Genomic DNA, 19,198 nt, shown 5'->3' with positions numbered 1-19,198 from the left:
ACCACGTGCTCTGTTCAAGTCTCTGTGAAAGTCGCGGTTGGAATTTTAGAGTTTAAGGACCCTTCCAAGTGGACTTCAAAGAATCCCAGTGGAAGACAGAAGGTTGAAGAGCGACCCCACCCGTGGATACCAAAGTACCCAAGTTACCTATCTATTTTATTTTATTTATTTATTTATTTATTTATTTATTTCATGAGTTTTATATATAGTGCTGGCTAGACCCGAAGGTATCAGAGCGCTTTACATGAGGATCGGCAATGTTACAAAATTACATCAGTTACAGGTTACATCAGTTGCAAGAAAAACATTTAAAGATCATTGAAGACAAGGTCAAAGGAGCGAAGAAGGGTAAGGAGGTAGGGTAAAGGGGTAGGAGGGAGATACGACTGAGAGACAAAGGGAAAGTCTGCACAAGGTCCGGCTGGGTAGGTGAAGGCCGAGGAGGAAGTCCACAGCCTATCCCCACTATAGCTGTCCGGTGGCTCCACCGGGAATCGGCCAAATAGCTAGGTCTCTACGGAAAAACATTTAAAGAGCATATGAGACGAGATGAATGGAGCCCAAAGTCCGGCTGGGTAGATGACAGTCGCAGAGGAAGCCCACAGCCCATCTCCTCATTAGCTATCAGGTAGCTCCACAGGGCATTAGCCAAAAAGCTAGGTCTCCACTGCCGGAGGTGAGTTCAACAGGTTCTAAGTCCTGATGGGTAAGCAGGATGGGGATAGGTTCAAAGTCAGGTCGAAGTCTAGTTTTTGTCCTAGAGTAGTAGTACAACGTGGTAGGGACCACTGTGGCAGCCATTTTGGGGTCAGGCAAGGGAATTCTGACCTTGATCAGCCGGTCCCATTATTACCCATTATTATCTTTCTCTCGAAGGGGGCTGTTTGTTGAGCAATGGAGCAGCTAGAGGCCAGAGCCAGTGTCTGCTCGCCTCCCGAAGAGGAGAGAATTGCTATGTTAAAGCTACAAGGGGGAGAAACAGCCCCCATTTTAGGATCATGCGGGGCGCCTCCTAGATCACTCTCACTCTCAAATAAAAACTAATTGGTCTCAACAAAGATGAAGCCATGATTCGTGGTGGGCAACAGACTGCTCGGACATCTTGAATGTCAATTAGATTGCCGAGACGGTGGGGTAGAAGCGGCGGAGCTTCCCCTTACTCTGAAAGACGAGGCAAAATAACGGAGGGGCTGCAGGAGGGTGATCAACTACTCACCATGCCCTCCGCTGAGTAGTCCTTGCCAGGAGTAAAGAAACTGAGCTGTGTATAAAATGGAGGACCCCCGGGTGCAGTGGTAGGGCGCCCGGGTCCGCCTGACTGCTGGCGCCATTTTGGGGGTCAAGCGTCGGTCCCCCCTGCTCACCTAGAGTACTACTGAATTAGTCCGAGTTAGGAGAGCCCCACTTATTCGTACGATGCTCCTGCTCTCCAATGGGGGATGGCGAGTGAAGTGGTAGCGCGCCCCGTCTCACCGGCGTGGACAGGGCTCTCACTTTTACTCACCGGTGGCCGTTCACTTTCGGTGCCCCGTCCGTCCTGCTGTTGGTCACCGCAGTGAGTGGCCCTCAGTTCAAGACGTGAGCCCAGGGTTAGGGGTACTTATTCCAGGGAAGCCGGGTGCTTTGTTGTGTAGTGGTATTGGACACTTCCGTCGAACCCAATGGAGGACTTTGAAGAAGAGCCGCTGCTGGAAGGGTTGAAAGTGTCTGTTGGAATCCAAACGTGGATTCTTGTCAAGGAGTACCTGAAAGCAGAGGGGACAGAGTCTGGGTCACTTGGGAGTGACCAGGGGCTCAGTAGACTAATGCCCACCGATGTCGGGTGCTTCAGGATAGTAGACGGGGACCTTGACTCTGCAGCTGCGAGGACCAGGCGACATCGAGGACGACCAGGAGCCGGATACGATCTGTCCCACAAAGAATGTCGTGCTGAGGGGGTCGGTGTCCAGCGGGAGCACCAACAAGCCTTGGCAATGGCAACCCACACAGTAGGTCAAGGAAGTGTGTGGTTCGGACCAGCAAGGTCCAGGAGACTCACCACACACAGGGGATTCAGGACAGGATCAGAGCAAGCAGAGGAGCCCAAGAAAAGTAAAGCTGACCCTCAATTGGACCCGCAGGCCAGAAGCACAGGAGTCGCGAGAGGACCTCCAGCAGCTTCCCAAAACAGCAGGCCACGGAACACTCTGTGCGAGGTGGTTGAACATTTTTGTAGGAGAAGTTGCGGAGGGTGTGAGGCTATACGGAGCCCAATGCACTTGTTGCAGCATTGCCAACAAACACGTGCACTTGCAGAAGTACGCCGTGCACAGGGGTTCGGGTATTGCAGCCCCCACGAGGGATTCTTGCCTCAAACTGAGTGAGAGGGCAGCTCAAGACTCTAGGGGTGTAGGAACCGACCTCCTGTGTTGCTGGACCCTTTGAAGTCTGCAGGAGCTCGGGAACAGCAGACCAGTCAGCAGTGTTGCAGTGCCTACAAACCCAGGGGAGTGACTCCTTCACTCCAAGGGAGATTATCTTCAGGTCTCTTGGATGCTGCCCAGGTGCTGCATGGATGCTGTGTGGTGCACAGGCACAGACGATGCAGCAGACTGAGATGGAGACTAAGTCAGGCCCAAACGTAGTCCAGCAAAGTCCAGAGTGCCCAGACGGTCGAAGTGCAGTGGTTTCAGTTCTAAATCTTGTCCACAACGAATCTAAGGTCCTACAGCCAGGTAAGCCTCAAGTACCAACGGGAGAGGGTTGGCAAGATTCAGGGGACCCTCCCAGGGGAGGGTCTTGACAGGGGGGAGGTTACACCCATGTCCCATGTCCCTTGTCCAGTTTTGCGCGGGAGCCAACAGCTCCCTGGACTAGTTTGAACCGGACTGTGCACAGGGACACCAAATGTGCCCCCCATGCAGACTTTCAGTCGCTGGCAGCTGGTCTCATTCCTTTGCATACCAATAACATCTGGAAATAACGGCACAAGACTAATGTAGTCTGATTGAATATGTATATGTGACTTTTTATTCATTTGGTGTCTCTCATCCAAACATCTTCAATACTTATTTTTGTGGTCTACAGGCAGCAGATCATTTGAGGTGGGCAATATAGATCTCTAATCTTGTGACTAGCTTTGGGAGTGCAGTCCTCTAGAACCCAGCTGCTTGTCCTGTAGAAATATCCTACTGACTCCGGCCAATACGTCTGTCCTCAATAATTGGGAAGACACTTCTGCCACCTACTTTAAGTCCTGGCTGAACTGGATTTCGCATCTAAGAGGAGCTGAGAACATTGTACTCCAACAGTTGCCCTAGAGACTCCAGCACAGACCCTGTGAGAAAGTGCCATCTTTCTTGCCTTGGTATGCCCCCACTTTTTTCTATGCTGAGACAAAATACCCATTTGGCATCTCTGGCCCCCTGTCAGCCCCTAGTAAATGGTACCCTAGGTACCCAGGGCATGAGGACCAGAGAAGACCCCTGAGGGCTGCAGCACTGATTGTGCCACCCTCAGGGGCCCTGTACCCTGGTACCCACACACTGCCTTTGCAGGCTGAGTGCCTAAGTACAGAACTAAAGCAAGAGTCGACATGGCACACATCCCTGTGTGCCATGCCCACAGAACCCACTGCCCTGCCATACCTCAGTCACCCTTCTAGCTGGGTGCCCTATGCCAGAGGTGAGGGCACAGGTGCATGAGCCCTGTGCCCCTACAGTACCCAGGACCATTCCTGGGCACTGTAAGTGCAGTGATGCCTTTTAAGAGTATATGGTGCTGGGAGGTCGTCATTACGAACTCCACAGCACCATAATGGCTACACTGAAGACTGACAAGTTTGGTATCAAACTTCTCAGCACATTAAACCCGCACTGATGTCAGCGTGGGATTTAATGTAACATGCACGAGAGGGCATCTCAGAGATGCCCTCTAAAACCCAAACCTACAATCCACGTCTGGGCTGAGTGGCTGCAGAGGCTGCCACCCAGCAGACATGTTGCTGGACCCCTGGGTGGAGAGCCCCCCGCTCTCCTGGGTCTGCAACAAAGCACATCCTGGGCGAGGTGCTATGTCTCCTCCCCCAGGATGGACAGGGGAAGCTTAAAAGGCAATACCGCCTCTGAGAGCTTCTCCAGACCATTTGCTGTACCCAGCAACTAGCCCCCCACCAGTCCTACCCCCAATCTGGCGGGAAGACTGGCGGGAAAAACTACGTCAGGAAGTGGGGTGTGCCAACCTGTGCCAACTCCACCCCTCAGGTGGAGGAGGTGAGGTGAAGAACGACCCCGGGCTCCGGCCATCTTGTAGATGGGGAGTCCTGCCAAATTCCAGCTAGGCTCCTGCCCCCCTCCCACAGGAGAGGAGCAGGCTAGGAGCAGGCTAGGGGGTGTACTCACCCCAGGACAGGGACCCATTGGTCCCTGCCCTTGCCCTACCTATAACGCCCCTAAATTTAGTATTTAGGGGCTCCCTGAACCTTCCTTCCTCAGATCCCGATATCAAAAAGAAGATCAAGAAGAAGAAGACCCGCCGTGCAGCTGCTAACAACAGGACAACAACATCTGACTTGGCCCCAGCCCTACCGGCCTGTTGATCCTGGAACCTGCTCCTGCCTAAACCCGGCGACCTCCGCGGACAGCATCCTTGGGACATCCATAGGACCTGCCTGCCTTGACTCTCTCGACGATTGGGACTCCCATCAGCAGAGGCTCTGCTGCAACAACCCACCTGGTGCCCACCAGGAAGCTCCAGACCAGCCCACTCTGCACCAGCTGAGCCCGGCCGGGCCAACCCGAACCAAGACCACGAGGACGTCCCCCCGGCGACTGGGTCCTGAAGTCCAGTGCCCAAAGACCCTCCTCGACGAACCAGCCGACGCCTGCAGACTCAGAACCAGGGGCCACCCCAACCGCGAGCAGCCGAGGGTAAGCTTTTCTGACACCCAAAGACACCCCTGCACCCGGCGCCCTACAGCCCCCTGTGCCTCCCTTTGGGGTACCTACCTGTGCTCCAACATCCCAACTTAACTCTCGAAGTGCTGGTCGCCCCTGGAGAGTCACTGTCCCCGAGCCTGCAGCCTTTGTTCCTTTTTCAATATCCTCATTGGCAAACATTGAGCGCCCGATGGCTCAAAAGCACCCAGCCGCCCGAGTGCCGCTGGCTGTGACCTCTTTGCCCTATCCTACTTCCCCCCCTTGCCCAGAGCAAGTGACCAGGAGCCCAGCTCCCAGAGCCGTGTGGCCTGCTAGCCAGCAGCCACCAACCGAAGGCCCCCTTTCCCTCATTGGATAACATTGGGCCTACCTACCTCTGCACCCGGCTGCCCCTGAGCCGCTGGGACTGAACCAACTGTACTCACCTGACCCTGGGGGACCCCTGAGTCTATGCCCAGAACCCTAACTTCACCAACCAAGTATTCACCTGGAAACCGGTAATCCACTTACCTGCCATTGAATAATATTGACCCATTTTTTACTCGAAAATTTTCTAAGTGGGATATTCCTATAAAATCAGCCAAAGTCCAAATTCGAAAATACTCACCTGTGATCAGGAGAGAAGCCAGTACTGCACCTTTCAGCCCAGTACTGAACCGCAAAAGTAAACCCTAGCGGGTTTACTAGTAACCTGTATTTTCTCCATAGGAACCCATTGTCTGCTTTTCTATGAAAATTCTTCTAAGTGTCTACTTTTGAAAACTGCAAATATTCTTTAAAAATCGTACGAAATACTAAAACGCAATTACCTACCTGTTTTGAGTTAAGCCCCCAGTGCTGGCACTAGGAGACTAGTGCTGGGTTACAAAAGTAACGCGATCGTACTTTACCTGTAACCGGAATTTCCTCCCATTGAATAACATTGTGAGAATCACCTCGAAAAATTTCTAAGTGTGAACTTTTAAAACCGCTTTACATTCAGGAAAAATCATCACTGAAACTAAAACGTTTGTGCTAATCTGGTTTCAGCTTAGATCCCAGGACTGAATCCAAGATCTAGTCCTGGGACTACCAAAGTAATCCATAAAGTAATCAACTGTACTTTCCTATGAAAACCCATTGAGCTCAATGCTAGAGTGTGTTTCAGAACTGTATTGCTTATTAGCTAACCTGTGATTAATGTGTGCACAAACTTATTGCTCCTCTGCAAAGTATTTACATGAGAGTACTCTTAATGCGAAAAGTATATTTTCATAACTGTTGGTTCTAAAAATAAAACAACCATATCTCTGGATATGCAAACAATTGGCCTGGAGTTCAGTCCTTGAGTGTGTGAAACCTTTTGCTGACTGAGTGTGTACATCAAATGCTTTACACTGTCCTCTGGTACTGCCTTACTGCTCAACCAAGCTACCACTTTGGAGAGTAAGGTCAGTTCTGACTTTAACCTCTGTTATACCTCTCGGGTTGGTGGACTCTATACACACTGTACTTTCTTCTAGTCCGGTATATATAGAGCCACTTTCTCACAGACCCATATGGTAAATGTTGGACAACTACTTTGCTAGCAATAAACCCTCTCCTCTGCCACCTTCACTATTACGTCTCGTGTTAGATGCTTGAATTGAGCAATATTTTCTACTTACTATTGCCCACATACCCAGGAGGTGGCACTATTTGTATAATTACATACCCACGTCTCACCTTGGCCCTTACCTACCCAGAACCCATATATTCCAGGACTACATCTGCTTACATTGTGCTTTATCTGCATCTTCTCACAGAATGCACACCACCTACTAGTCTTCATACTCTTGGATGTATTACTTCATCACATCTGTTGTCTAGGGATATAAACATGGACATGATTGTGACTCAATTGGCCTGTTTATTGCTGTATACCTATTTCTTTCTTTTGTTTTAACTTTTGAATGCTGTATCACATGTTTGTTCGACTCATTTAATTGCAATATGTGGCATATATTGTTGTTTCATTACTGTTTTTCTAAAAAAAATAAGACCATCAAAGATTTTGGAGAAAAAAAAATCCAAAATAAGTTTCTAGCTACTGTCTGTATAGCTTGCCTATCTCTTTCATTGGGTTATGACAAATAAATAGATATATCATTCTACGGCATATCGATAGTATTCCTATTGGTCCCATCATCACCATAGTTTCAGCCGGCAGAAGGCGTTTGGTATGGTAGGAAAAGAGGGTATCCATCAAGAATAATATGCAGCAAAATGTCACAAACCAAATACCTCCTTATCTCAAGGGAATATTTTTGTTACAAGGGTTTATGTCTCTAGTTGGAGCAGAGGATTATTCCAAGTTTGTAGGATGCAAAAATGCTGTACTGGTATGAACCGGTGCTTACGTTATGAGATCATTCATAATGACCAGTACATTTGCTTGTTACTGTGCTTTCATCTAGAGCACCAACTTGGAAGAGGTGTTAGATTGTAATTTCAGTGTATTAAAAAAGACGTGTTTATATATTTTTTATTTCAACAGTCAAGCTTCCATTTCACAACTCTTTTCAACGCAGTAGTCTTACGGTCACCATCTAAAGTTAGAAGAAAATTGATAATGCTAAATCTCTCAGTTCATTTATACTAGCATAATAAGAGCTCAATGCTCCATTTTGTGGGTTCAACATGTTCAAAATGTGCTACTTCAGCACAAACCAGCTCCTTTCGAGTAAAATGGGACACACAGCGGAGCATCCATTACTAGTCTACTTCCGCCATATGCAAAAGCGTCCAAATATGTGTGTGTGCGTTGAGTGTTTGAATTTTTTATTTATTTATTTTTTTACATCCTGCTTTTGAAAATCGACCCACGAAATACTGATACTAAGGCACCAACTAAAGCCCTCCAGTGTCAGATAAGTTATCTCTTCGACTTAACCACATTTTCAGTTAACACTTTCATTAACTGATCCCATATGTACTGTTATCTAAATGTTAAGATTTGCCTCCTAGGCAATATCTCTAAATCAGTTTCGTAACACTCTTCTTAGAGGGTATACAGCTTAACTCTACTGATGCAGTTTGTTCTGCAAAGGGGCCCTACTCCCAGGTTCTGTACTGGTGTAGGCTGACAGGTTTCTTCATTATGAGATTGCGTTTGTTGCCCGGTGGGGGCAACTTAAACAGTGCAAGGGCAGTACTAAACATTTACACTAACAAAAAGCCAAACCTCTTGACTTTTCCGGTACCTATTTTCATATATAAATAAACTCTCTAAATGTTTCCATGTACGTAAACGCAGATGGCTCTCCTATTTCTGATCTTGTTTTTTCCAAAGCTGATCTGCATACCTACGATTTCAGCATTTCGAAGTTGGAATGGTTACGTGTCTTTGAGATCATATATTCTGTCTTGTGGGGGTCATAAATGATTATTAAAGAACAATAAGAAATTAAATTACACTTGCTTTGTCTAACCTGTGTAGTATAATATATGATGGTAACATCAAAGGGACTGGCTTTCCGGTTTTGCACCAAATGTTCCTGCATACCTACATTCATCTTTAGTATTAACTCTGAAGAATTTAGTTTGAACGCTGTTCCCACAATAATAAGTTATATTTTCTCTGGCTGGATTTCCACTGCTTTTGTGGATTTTCCCTTGTCTTGGGCTCATGAAACCCTACATCTTTACTCATTTTCTTTCGCAATTGCAACACACCTGTCTCCAGAACGTGCTTGTTTCTTCACCCTCCTGTTCCTTAGTTTTTTCCCTACAAGCTGTGGGGACCCAGAGCCCACTGCATTTCCACCAATTCTGGTTCCCTTGGCATCCTGTATTGGTAATCCTGGGAGACTAACCAACCATGCTTCCTTCACACTGGTGGGCCTTCCCATAAGCCAGTGTACCATGGCTCTCTCACAGTTGACTGTGTATTCTTGTGAGTGCTTTACACCATGATCTCCATGATTCATTTCACTGTATTTTAGAGCATGCAATCTTTTTGGTATAATTCTTGACTCGGCTGAATGTTTCAATTCTACTCCTCCTGCAAGATCTGGTCCGCAACACAAGGAGCCAACGTAGATGGGAATTTAAAGTAGTTGCTTCCTTTCTCTGAATCCTCCCCTGCCCGCCTTATTATATACTATTATGAACAAATCTGACTCCTTTAAAGTCTATTTCATGTTAACAAATCTGTCCTTGTCATCTTGTTAGAATCCATGCAACTATTCACAACAGGTAGTGTGTATTCAAGTCCTTTTTTAAGAAGGAAAGAGCCCATGAAATCATTTATATTGCTGTAGCTAAATAATACAACACATTCATATGTTTGCTGTTTGACTTTCTTCCGTAATACTGTATTTGTAAATACTTCAGACTGCTAAATTATTTGATCGATTTAAAACTTCATACACCTTCTAATTATAGAATAAAAAAATTTAAATTCTCAGAGATTTCACTTCATAGAGAATCGTGGTTTTATAAAAGACAAGGAGGCTGGCATTATGTATAACCTTTTATGGCCAATTCCTAGCAGCAAACCTTTAAAGAATTCCAAATACATTTTTAATAACCAACCATTATAATAGAACTCTGTGGTCCAACAATTGCTCCCTGTCTGCTATGTCCTTCCTCTTACGTTCTGATGCCTCCTTAATCCTACTTTCATTCTTTAATCCGTTCTCGAAACTAAAGTTTCTGAAAGAAAATATGACTACAATTCGCTAATATGTGTCCTATCTTAATTCTACATTTTCTCAAAACTTAGTATGTGTTCTAAATATCACTTCTCGCTTAAATATCCCTTTAACCAAACCCTACCATACCCAGGGAGGGTGGGAGGGATACTTCTATCCTCCTTGTCTTCAATAGAATCACAATTCTCTATGCCAGGAATCATCTGAGAATCAACATTTTATGGCGAGACAAGAGGCTTGCATTATGCATGTTCAAAGCTTTGCAACACCTTGTTTGAAACATACTATATTGGTCTGAAATACACCTTCCTGAATACTTCTGCATTACTCCAATCCTTCACCATTCAAATAAGCCTTGCTAACCATAGCACCTCTTACAGAATGTGCCTTACATTGAGATAAATTCACCCATCTTGCAATCATAGCTGATGAAACCCTTTTGTAAGGTTTCACATACAAAATCAACAGTTGATTTACTCCATGAGCTCTGTTCTCTTTAACTCTAGCTTCATAGTCCTGTAAGCAACACATAGAACACAACTTTGAGTTATCCTCCAATTTGTGTTAGGTAACAGACTCTGACAGATTATGTTATTTTCCAAATTTGAAAATGAACTTCCTCTGGTTGATTAAAGACGTCAACTTACTTCCAAAGCCCTGATAACGAAACTCTTTTGATCGAAATTAAGCATAGCAATGTGGCCATCTTCCAACAAAGCATTTTCAAGATTAGGTTCTTATTACTTGGCCGAATATGGAGAAGTTTTAATACCAAATTCACGTCCCTAACTATTTCATACCTAGAAACTGGGGGTCTTTTTAACCGAATACCCTTCATGACTCTACAAATCAAAGGGCAGTGGCCGATAGAAACACTGTTCACTAACGGATGTCCTGCTGCAATTACCGATTTATAGCAATTCACTGTTTCTTACGACAACCCCTTTGAAATGGTTCTGCCAGAAAATCCCCAACCTTTGCTGCATCAACTTCCACGGTATCTAAATTACTTGCTGTGAACCAACATAACTAGACATTCCAAGCACTCTTGTATCTCTTATATGTTCCTGGTGCCCAAGACTCATTTAGTAACTCCAAAGCTTCTCCTGAAAGATCTTCAAGTCTTCCAGATCGCCTGATAGTCCCTAAACTAGAAGGATGAGTAAATGTGCCTCTACCAATGGATGCTCCACTCTTTGCACTGCTTTTGGCAACTCCATGCAACATATTGTCAAATATGGTATCTCCACAGCAATTTCCATAATTGTAGGAAACCAAGCCTGAGACTTCTCAAAACGGTGTTACTAACACTGACATCTCTGCCTTCTCACCTGAACTTACACTCTCTGAATCATCGCAAATGGAGGGAACGCATAACCTCTCATTTCCGACCAATCCCGAGTAAATGCATCCACTGCTAAAGCACCCGTATCCGGCCTCAAACTGTAGTAAATTCTCAACTGATGAGTCAGTCTGGATGCAAACAGGTCTATGTCCAATGGACCCAGACTTTCTGAATCTTGATGAAAAACCTCCTTGCTTAACTTCTAATTGCTGTAATGAATAAATTCATGGAAATCCAATCAGTTACCCAATTCTCTTTCCCTGATCAGTACTGAGCCATCAATCTAATCTTGTGCTCTAGACAAAACTCCCACATTTCATTTGCCAGATCTGCTAATTTCTTCGACCTGCTTCCTCTTAATCTGTTTATATATGCCACCTCTGTTACATGGTCCATCTTTAGAAAAACTGAAGCGCCCCGGACCTGAGATCTGACACTCTGTAAAGCAAAAAAAAATGTAATTTCTAAAAAATAGATATGATCCTTTCTTTAGCTCAAACTCCAAATTCCACCTGTTTCCTGATCGAAACACAAAGCTCCCCATCCTAGATTTCTCACATCAGTCTCCATAACAAAATCTGACTTCATTCCAAAAATTGCTCTGCTGTACCAAGCTTGTAAGTTCGCTAACCAGCATTCCAACTCCTTCTGTGCCTCTATTGAAATGCCGATGATGTCTCAATACCAAAGCCCTTTTGACCTCTTTATTCTCTGTAAGGCCCTGTAATGTAACGGACCTGGGAACACCACCTGAATTGGTGTAGATAAAAGACCTATCACCCTGGCTATGTCTCTCAATTTTACCGTCCCCTTCCTCAAGACAAATCTCACTTCCTTCATGATCTTCAAAATCTTCTTCTCTGGTAACAGAAGTTGAGCCTTTATAGTGTCTACCACAAAGCCTCTAAACTCTGTATGGGTGGAAAAATTGACTTGTCCATATTTATCGCAAAACCCAAAGATTCTAAAAGCTCTTTCACCATAATCAATTGTGACACTAATACCACTGAACGTTGATTCATAACCAGAATGTTGCCTAGATACATTTTTAGACTAACTCCTCTCCATCTCCCTCCACAATCGCTCGTTACCTTAGTAAAACACCATGGGGCCAAAGCTAACTCAAACAGGAGGCATACAAACTGATAATTGCCCTTTCCAACAAAACTGTAAGCTTTTGACTGTCCTCTGCTATAGGAACTGTAAAGCAAGCATCTTTTAGGTACATTTTTATTAACCAGTGTCCTTCCAACAACACATCCCTAAGTAGATGGATTACCTCCATCTTGAAATGTCTGTATGTCACAAAACAATTCAGATCCCTTAAGTTTATCACAGGATTCCATTCCTTGATTCCTCCTACAAACAAAGTACTTACCAAACCCACTTCTTCGTTGTGCACCTTCTTTATCGCACCTTTGACTAACATAGATACAATCTCGTAACTCACCGCTCCTTGTAACTCTGCGCAGAGGCAGAGTTCACTTGATCCTCAAACCTGCCAGGGTGTTGAACAGAGCTCTGATAGCCTGCGACTGTGGATAAAACCCATGCGTCATTTGTGATTGATCTCCATTTTTCTGCATGCGCACTGAATCTTCCTCTCACTTTATTTTGGGATAAAGGTAGTGATATTGCTCATACTCCCCTACTCCTGAAGAGGTTGTTTGCCCTCTTCCTTGAGATGGCCTCGCTCTGGTTTCTCTTCCTCTTTCAGGGTAGAATTCGCCACTACTTGCTCCTTGGATTCCTATATATTAAGCTTTTCTTGCATATTGAGACTTATAATGAGTACAGCTGAGAGACTGCACTCTCCTCCTGGCCCTACCAAATACATTATTCTGCCCTGCAAAAACTCTCCTTATAGAATAATGTGCCTTATCCAAGGCCATAAAAGTTGTGTATTATATTTCCCCAAACTTGTAACCATTCTTTCTCCGAAAAGGAATCCCTTTGCTTCCTTACTAGGTTCTTTCCTGGCCAAAAATCCTAATTTAGGATTTATTTTCAAAATACCTGCCTTTCCCCTTTCTGAGATCAGTCCAGCATTTGCATTTCCAAGAAGCGAATTGCATGCTGGCACCAGCTCCTTAATAAATGTATATCTAAGTCAGATCCTTTAACGTAAGACTCCTTAGCTAAATCTAACATTTTGGCCAAAGGACCTAGCACATCTAATAGTTTATCTTCACACTGTTTCAATGAGCGTTCTAATCCTTTCCTAGGAACACTACCTAATTTAAATAGATATGTGATCAGTTCATGATCCAGATTCGGTGTGAGAGTCTCCTTGTCACCTATCACAAGGTGCAAACCCTCTGGCCTATTAAGCCTTCGTTTCTCGTTCTCCAAAGGCTTCCATATCCATTTTTTAATAGATTTTGCCACATATGGCAAGGGATACCATTCAGATCCCCAAAGAGGTTAATTCTCTCTTGAATCGAATAACATCTCACCTAGGGGGTCTATCACAGTGCTTTTTGAAGCCTCTTTACTCTGAGTAATTCCATCCCATTTCTCATCAAATGAATGCATCTTGGACCTAGACTATAAAGATTTGTGTCGCCGGGGCTCAGCGGCGCGCGGGTCGGTGGTTCTTGCCTGGTGTGTTTGGGGAGCGTCAGGCTGAGAGACGACAGGATGCGTTGGGCCTGTCTCCTAATCGCTCTGTGGGCCGGCGGTGGCTGGCAGGTGAATGCCTCAGTGTGCCAATAGGTTCCGGTCATTATCTTTTATCCAGCGAGCACTCCTGCATTCATTCCCTGGCTAGACCTGGCGTGTGGCTTCAACCTGGAAGTGAGTCACGATTAGCAGCACTAGCAACTCCACACAGATATTCTCCTGATGGCTTCCTGATGAAGGCATTTCGCCGAAACGTGCATACTAACATCTAAGCCCTCCAGCACCATGACTTATGGTTACTATTCAGCCATGAATTACATCATTTTATATAGGAAATATTATGTTGAATTGTTAGTAATATGTTCAATTGTTAGCAATATCCAATATTATCATCACCATGATGAATTGTTCCATATTACAGAAATGAATGTATATTCTATCCTTCACAAAATATGAATGTGAGCAGTCTAGTCAAGTCTTTAAATTACATTTTAGTCTTATCAATCTACATCAAATAAACATTTTGCTACTTTTGATATAAAAAAAACATAGTATTTGATGTTGTTTGCTTTTTATGTCATTAGTTGCTTGTTTCATTGTCACCATTGTTGTTCCCTCATCTTGGCAAGTTATTTCTATGCAGGGGACCCCCCACCTTTCTAAACTATAAAGCTTCATCTACATGTTCATTATCAGATGCAGGGTTTACCTGCCCATCAGATATGTTGCTAAGGACACCCAGTCTATGCAAGTCACGTGTGACTCTTCTCTGTTCATATTGCTCTTACATATATATTTTTTTGCGTACATTTATCCCCTGGGCCCCTTACAGCTCTGTCCTCTCCTTCTGATATAGAGACTTACTCATTCTCCTCATATTAGTTGCTTTCCCCTTTTCTGTTAACGCTACTCTCACTGACTCCTGTACTGATTCCCTCAACTCCTTTGTAATTAAACTTGTCACATTGCCAGACTGGCTTGTTTCATCTGATATCTGATCTGCCTTACTGCCTACTAAGCTACACTCTATATTTATTTTTAAAAATTTACAGCACAACCTATGACACTCAAAACCTAAACTACCAAACTTTAAACCTAAATATATCTATTCTACAACTAAAACCTACCATAAACCTCTAAAAACCTGTCAAAAACCTCCTTAAACCACCTCTTCGTACTGTGACTGTGTCACCACAGCTGTGCTGGTAAATCTGTATCCTAGCGACCTAATAACCTCTAATCCCTTTAGAAATGTACCCAAAACAAAATGATGATTCAAAGCAATTTAGCATACTTTGCATATTCCTAATTGTATTTCCAACTCCTGAAATTAACCTCTCAGACTGTGTTAAACAGTTAGAGATTGTCTAAAATCAACTCTTGATTATCTGCGCTTAAACCACTTTTAATTAAGAGTAGTTGCTTGCTGCTTTGGCTCATCTATACACAAGCTATTTTTTTTACCCTTTTCCTATTTTGAACAGTATTTAAGCACTTAAAAGGCACAGTTCGATTTTCTCAAAATTGACTAGCTTATCTCTTAGCTTTTCTTTTTGTCTTGCATAGAATTTATTTTTTAATCTCCTCACATTGTCACATCACAAAAAACACAGCTTCATCTACAATTATACTTCCAGCCTAAGTAAATACTTACCTTACTTAAATTATTATTCCCTTTATTAAAGGCTTTTCTCTAAACCTGAATTTGTTTAAAAATGAAAATGCAGCTTAAAACCATAAATTTGATTTACAATCCTACTCGATCACACGTTTTACGGTTAATAACCTTCTATTAAGACGTCTAATACCATTTATATTGAACATAACATTCACAGAAGTATAGCTAAACACATATTTATCTACTCCGAAGCAGTAAACAAAAGAGAAATATGATGGCTGGCAGGGAGTATTTGTTTGACTGCAGAGTTCTAATGTATTGTTTGGTTGTTCTTTAAAGGTTTGCTGCTTGAAAGTTGCAATAAAAGGTTTATACATCATGCTAGCCGTCCGACTTGCCATAGAATTTACAAATCCAAAGTGAAGAAAGCACTTGCAACAAAAAATACAAAAAATATACCCTTGCGATCAAGATACAACACGGAGACCTTATATTTTACCTGTTATCAAGCACCCCAAAAACATACAGTTTGAAACTGAAACCATATTAGCAAGGAACAGCTGTATCTAAATTATATAGAATATATTCCAAACCATGTATTATGAGAACATAACAGCTCACACAGGCTCTCTGTGCCCTATAAACTCTCAACCAAGTACTTTATGGAGGTAGAGGTTGCTTTTGATCTCTGTGTACTTGTTGTGGTACATCATATTGTATAATTAAAGTTATACAACTTAAGGAGTCAAAAGGTGCTTTTAAATTGGATAATGTCGCAATGTTTAGGATGGTGACCTCTGCTTTTCTAATGTCAGCTGTGTGCAAATTAATATATGCCGCACTGCCTCACAGTAGAGCGGGTATGGATGGAAGATCATTGAGGAATTTATTTGAGGAGCATGTTCACGTAGGTAATTTTTGTGAGCGATGATACAATGTACATGCTGGTCAGCATTTCTGCTTAAAGGGAGAGAGTTCTTATGTGTGACCTTTATGCAGAATTTGTGATGCGCTGCTGTTTTAATCTCTCGGATAGATTTCTAATGGCAATAACTGCCTTCTAGGGGGTTTAATTGGGTCCCCACATGTTTAAATTAATGAGTATTAATTTCACATCCATGGTTTTTTATTTATTTATTTTGAATAAATCATTAATAAACATCATCTCATTGCATAGTGTGTTCAGACTGTAAATGACTGTTATGTTTTCTTTCTGACACACAGCACATTTGAAGTGCAATGGAGGATTACGAAGAATTTTGCAAAAAGTATCTTGACAAGATTCAAAGTGAGGCAATTGAAAAAGATATCATCGCTCCTGGTCAGCCCAGTATATCGATAATTCAGTTTCATGGTGTTGCTGTGCTCTCGCCGTTGGTAAGATAATTTTCAAAATCAATTAAAATGTGATGTGGCGCATTGAAAGTTGGCTTAATGAAGTATACATTTTGGAATTACGTTTTTCTCTGGTATTACAGAACACTGCATGTGGACATAAAACGATTTGAAAAAAAGAGGAATTAGTTACATTTGCCCAGGTTTTTTTTTTATTTTTTTTTAAAGAACCGCAAAGCTTCATCAAAGCTTTAAGCATGATGCAGAAAATATGTGGTGGAAATGCTAGGTAATGCATATTTAGGAATACAGACGAGAATAGGCAATCGTACTTGCTTATATAGGTGTAGTGTAAATAGTATTCCCAAACAGTTTTTTTTTACGCATGATGGGTAGAAGGTAGACTTGAAACCTTAACTCAATATATGTAGTGGGGCCAGTCCTTGGCAGTTAAGGGCTGAATTGATCATTGGGGAAAATAGTGCTGTGTTTTAAGCATGCTCTGGAAGAGACCAGGCTAAACTGAACACAGTGTAAAGATGCCATTAGTAAGAACAGTTGGACATTCTTACCCATTCATGGTAATGAGCAGGATGTACTTTACAAATGCTTGTGAATGGCCTGAAGGGGACTACAGATCCTCCACCTCAACTTTTGTAAAGTACCCGTTTTTTCAGCTTATCCCTGGAAAGGACATCAGCTGTACACCATGCCCACAACTGCCAGTCGCACAGTGGATGATGCCTCTGGAGTTCCTTTACCAACTAACAAAGAGGGCAGGTGGTGTGGCTTTCATTGATTGCACACCAGAAACTTGTTTTATTTCCTACACCTCAAAGAAATGGGAGGGTTGGTGGAATGCTACTCTATCTTCTCCTTGCAATGAATTGCAATGTCATTTTGGTACATTGCATTTTTTTAGGTCTCGCCTGTCGATGCGCATGCGCATCGAGCAAGCGAGAGTATTGCGACTTATCCACTCTTTATCCACACTGCAAGGAATCGTGGCGATTCCTTGCAGTGCCCGTGACTTTTAAGGTCAATGCGCATGCGCATTGAGCTTATGCGCATGCGCATTGACCTTAAAAGCGCGTGCACGTCCGTCTTTGTTTACCCGCTCCGCCCCCTCCCCTTCCCGCCGTGTCGCATTTCTCCTCCCCCTCCCCTCTCTTCCCTCCGTCTTGTTTTAGCACTTGTGCCCTGGGTGTAATTTCAAGACTTTATGTTATAAATACATAAATTCCCACTGTCTAAACATTAAACTCGGTCACCACTGACGCGAGAACAGAATGGCTGTGGCTACCACACGCATGTAAGTTTCTTTTTCTTTTTTCGAGTCTTGCGCAGTGTGTGTGTTCTTGCGAAAGGGCTGACCGTGTGCAGAAAAGAACGTAAACTTCTGCAAACCCTTTTAAAGTTGCATCTGACGCATTGGCTGTGTTTTGCTGCTCCTCGTGCAGTGTTTGGTGGCGGGTCCACTCTGAACGACTTCTTCTCATCCCTGGTATGCCTGTGTTTAGCGACCATTTGTTCTGCCACTTACCCGTATTGACACGGTTACATTTCCTTTAATCACAGAGTGTAACTTTGCCCTGTTTTCACGAAGAATGTCGTTGTTTTGTGTCGTTACCCGTTCATGTGCCTGTCATCAACGGGTATTTTGCCATAGCCAAATATAGTGAGCGGACAACAGACTGATATAGATTGTAGTATGCTCAATAGTCATTTTGTTGTTCTGAAATATCAGTGGGTGTTTTTTTTCGGTCAGTCTTTTGCTTAAACCTCAGACTAGTAAATTTGGCAAATGTTGAGCAGCCCGTTCTAAAGATAGAAGCTGTTTGCAAACAGTTTCAATGTGCGGCTGAAAAGAAAATTGCCGTGAATTGTGTAGACAGGATAATGGGCAGTCGGCAGGGTTTTTCTTGTAACCCAGTTCCCACCTCCTAGGCTCCCTGTCGCCAGCAATCAGAAGCACACCAATTAGAGGGCACGCTTCATAAACTGCCTTTGTGTTCTTCTGTATAATCAAAACCGTGCAGCTCAGCCACATAGATTTTCATCGAGTAGACGTTTTTTCAAAAATATGAAATACTTTCAGAAGAAATATCCGAACTTAATATACATGAATATGTAAAGATTGCTTACTTAAAACTTCTCAAAATTATAATGAACAAGGAAGAGATTAAGGACCCAACCATACGGTGAGCATCTCAGCCATTGTATCATTAGCCCTGAGAGCACAAGAAAAATGTGACAATGCTCTAGGAGACCTCCATTGAATAACAAGGAGTGACGTACCACGCCACGCAGTATAACATAACATAACACAACCTTCTCAAACTAACCTATCATTCTCTGTTTCGACGATCCAGTAGAATGCTCGAGTAGAAGCTAACACTATTTTACTCACCGCTCACTCTCTCTACATGGAGAACTAATCCCGTTAATTTAGATTGCACCGTTTTGTCAGTATTTGGTTGTAGCTTTTTTCATCCTTCTATTGTCATTTAATATTAAAAGTGCATATACATTGTGCAGCTCTACAAGTCCACGTAAAACTGCCCACACATAGTAAAATACACATTTTAACATTCACCATGTAAGGAGTTACATCAAGACCATGCTGTCAGAGCTTACTGAAGACTCTGCGACCTATGGGCATACTGTGTCTTTTAGTGTATATTCAGGA

General features: G+C 43.3%; 1 protein-coding gene across 6 annotated transcripts in view; it reads left to right on the top strand.

The window, feature by feature from the left end:
• Positions 1–19,198, top strand: part of CCP110 (centriolar coiled-coil protein 110) — a 344,554-nt gene that overhangs the window by 59,569 nt on the left and 265,787 nt on the right. For all 6 annotated transcript variants that reach the window (XM_078665112.1, XM_078665109.1, XM_078665108.1 and 3 more), the window contains exon 2: positions 16,399–16,551. In XM_078665112.1, the coding sequence (XP_078521238.1) occupies positions 16,414–16,551 (138 nt within the window). In that variant the 5' untranslated portion in view covers positions 16,399–16,413. The remainder of the gene's footprint in view (positions 1–16,398; positions 16,552–19,198) is intronic.

The sequence above is a fragment of the Lissotriton helveticus genome, chromosome 10 (genome assembly GCF_964261635.1).
Source record: "Lissotriton helveticus chromosome 10, aLisHel1.1, whole genome shotgun sequence".
Taxonomy (NCBI): domain Eukaryota; kingdom Metazoa; phylum Chordata; class Amphibia; order Caudata; family Salamandridae; genus Lissotriton; species Lissotriton helveticus.
This window is presented reverse-complemented; position numbering and strand designations above follow the sequence as displayed.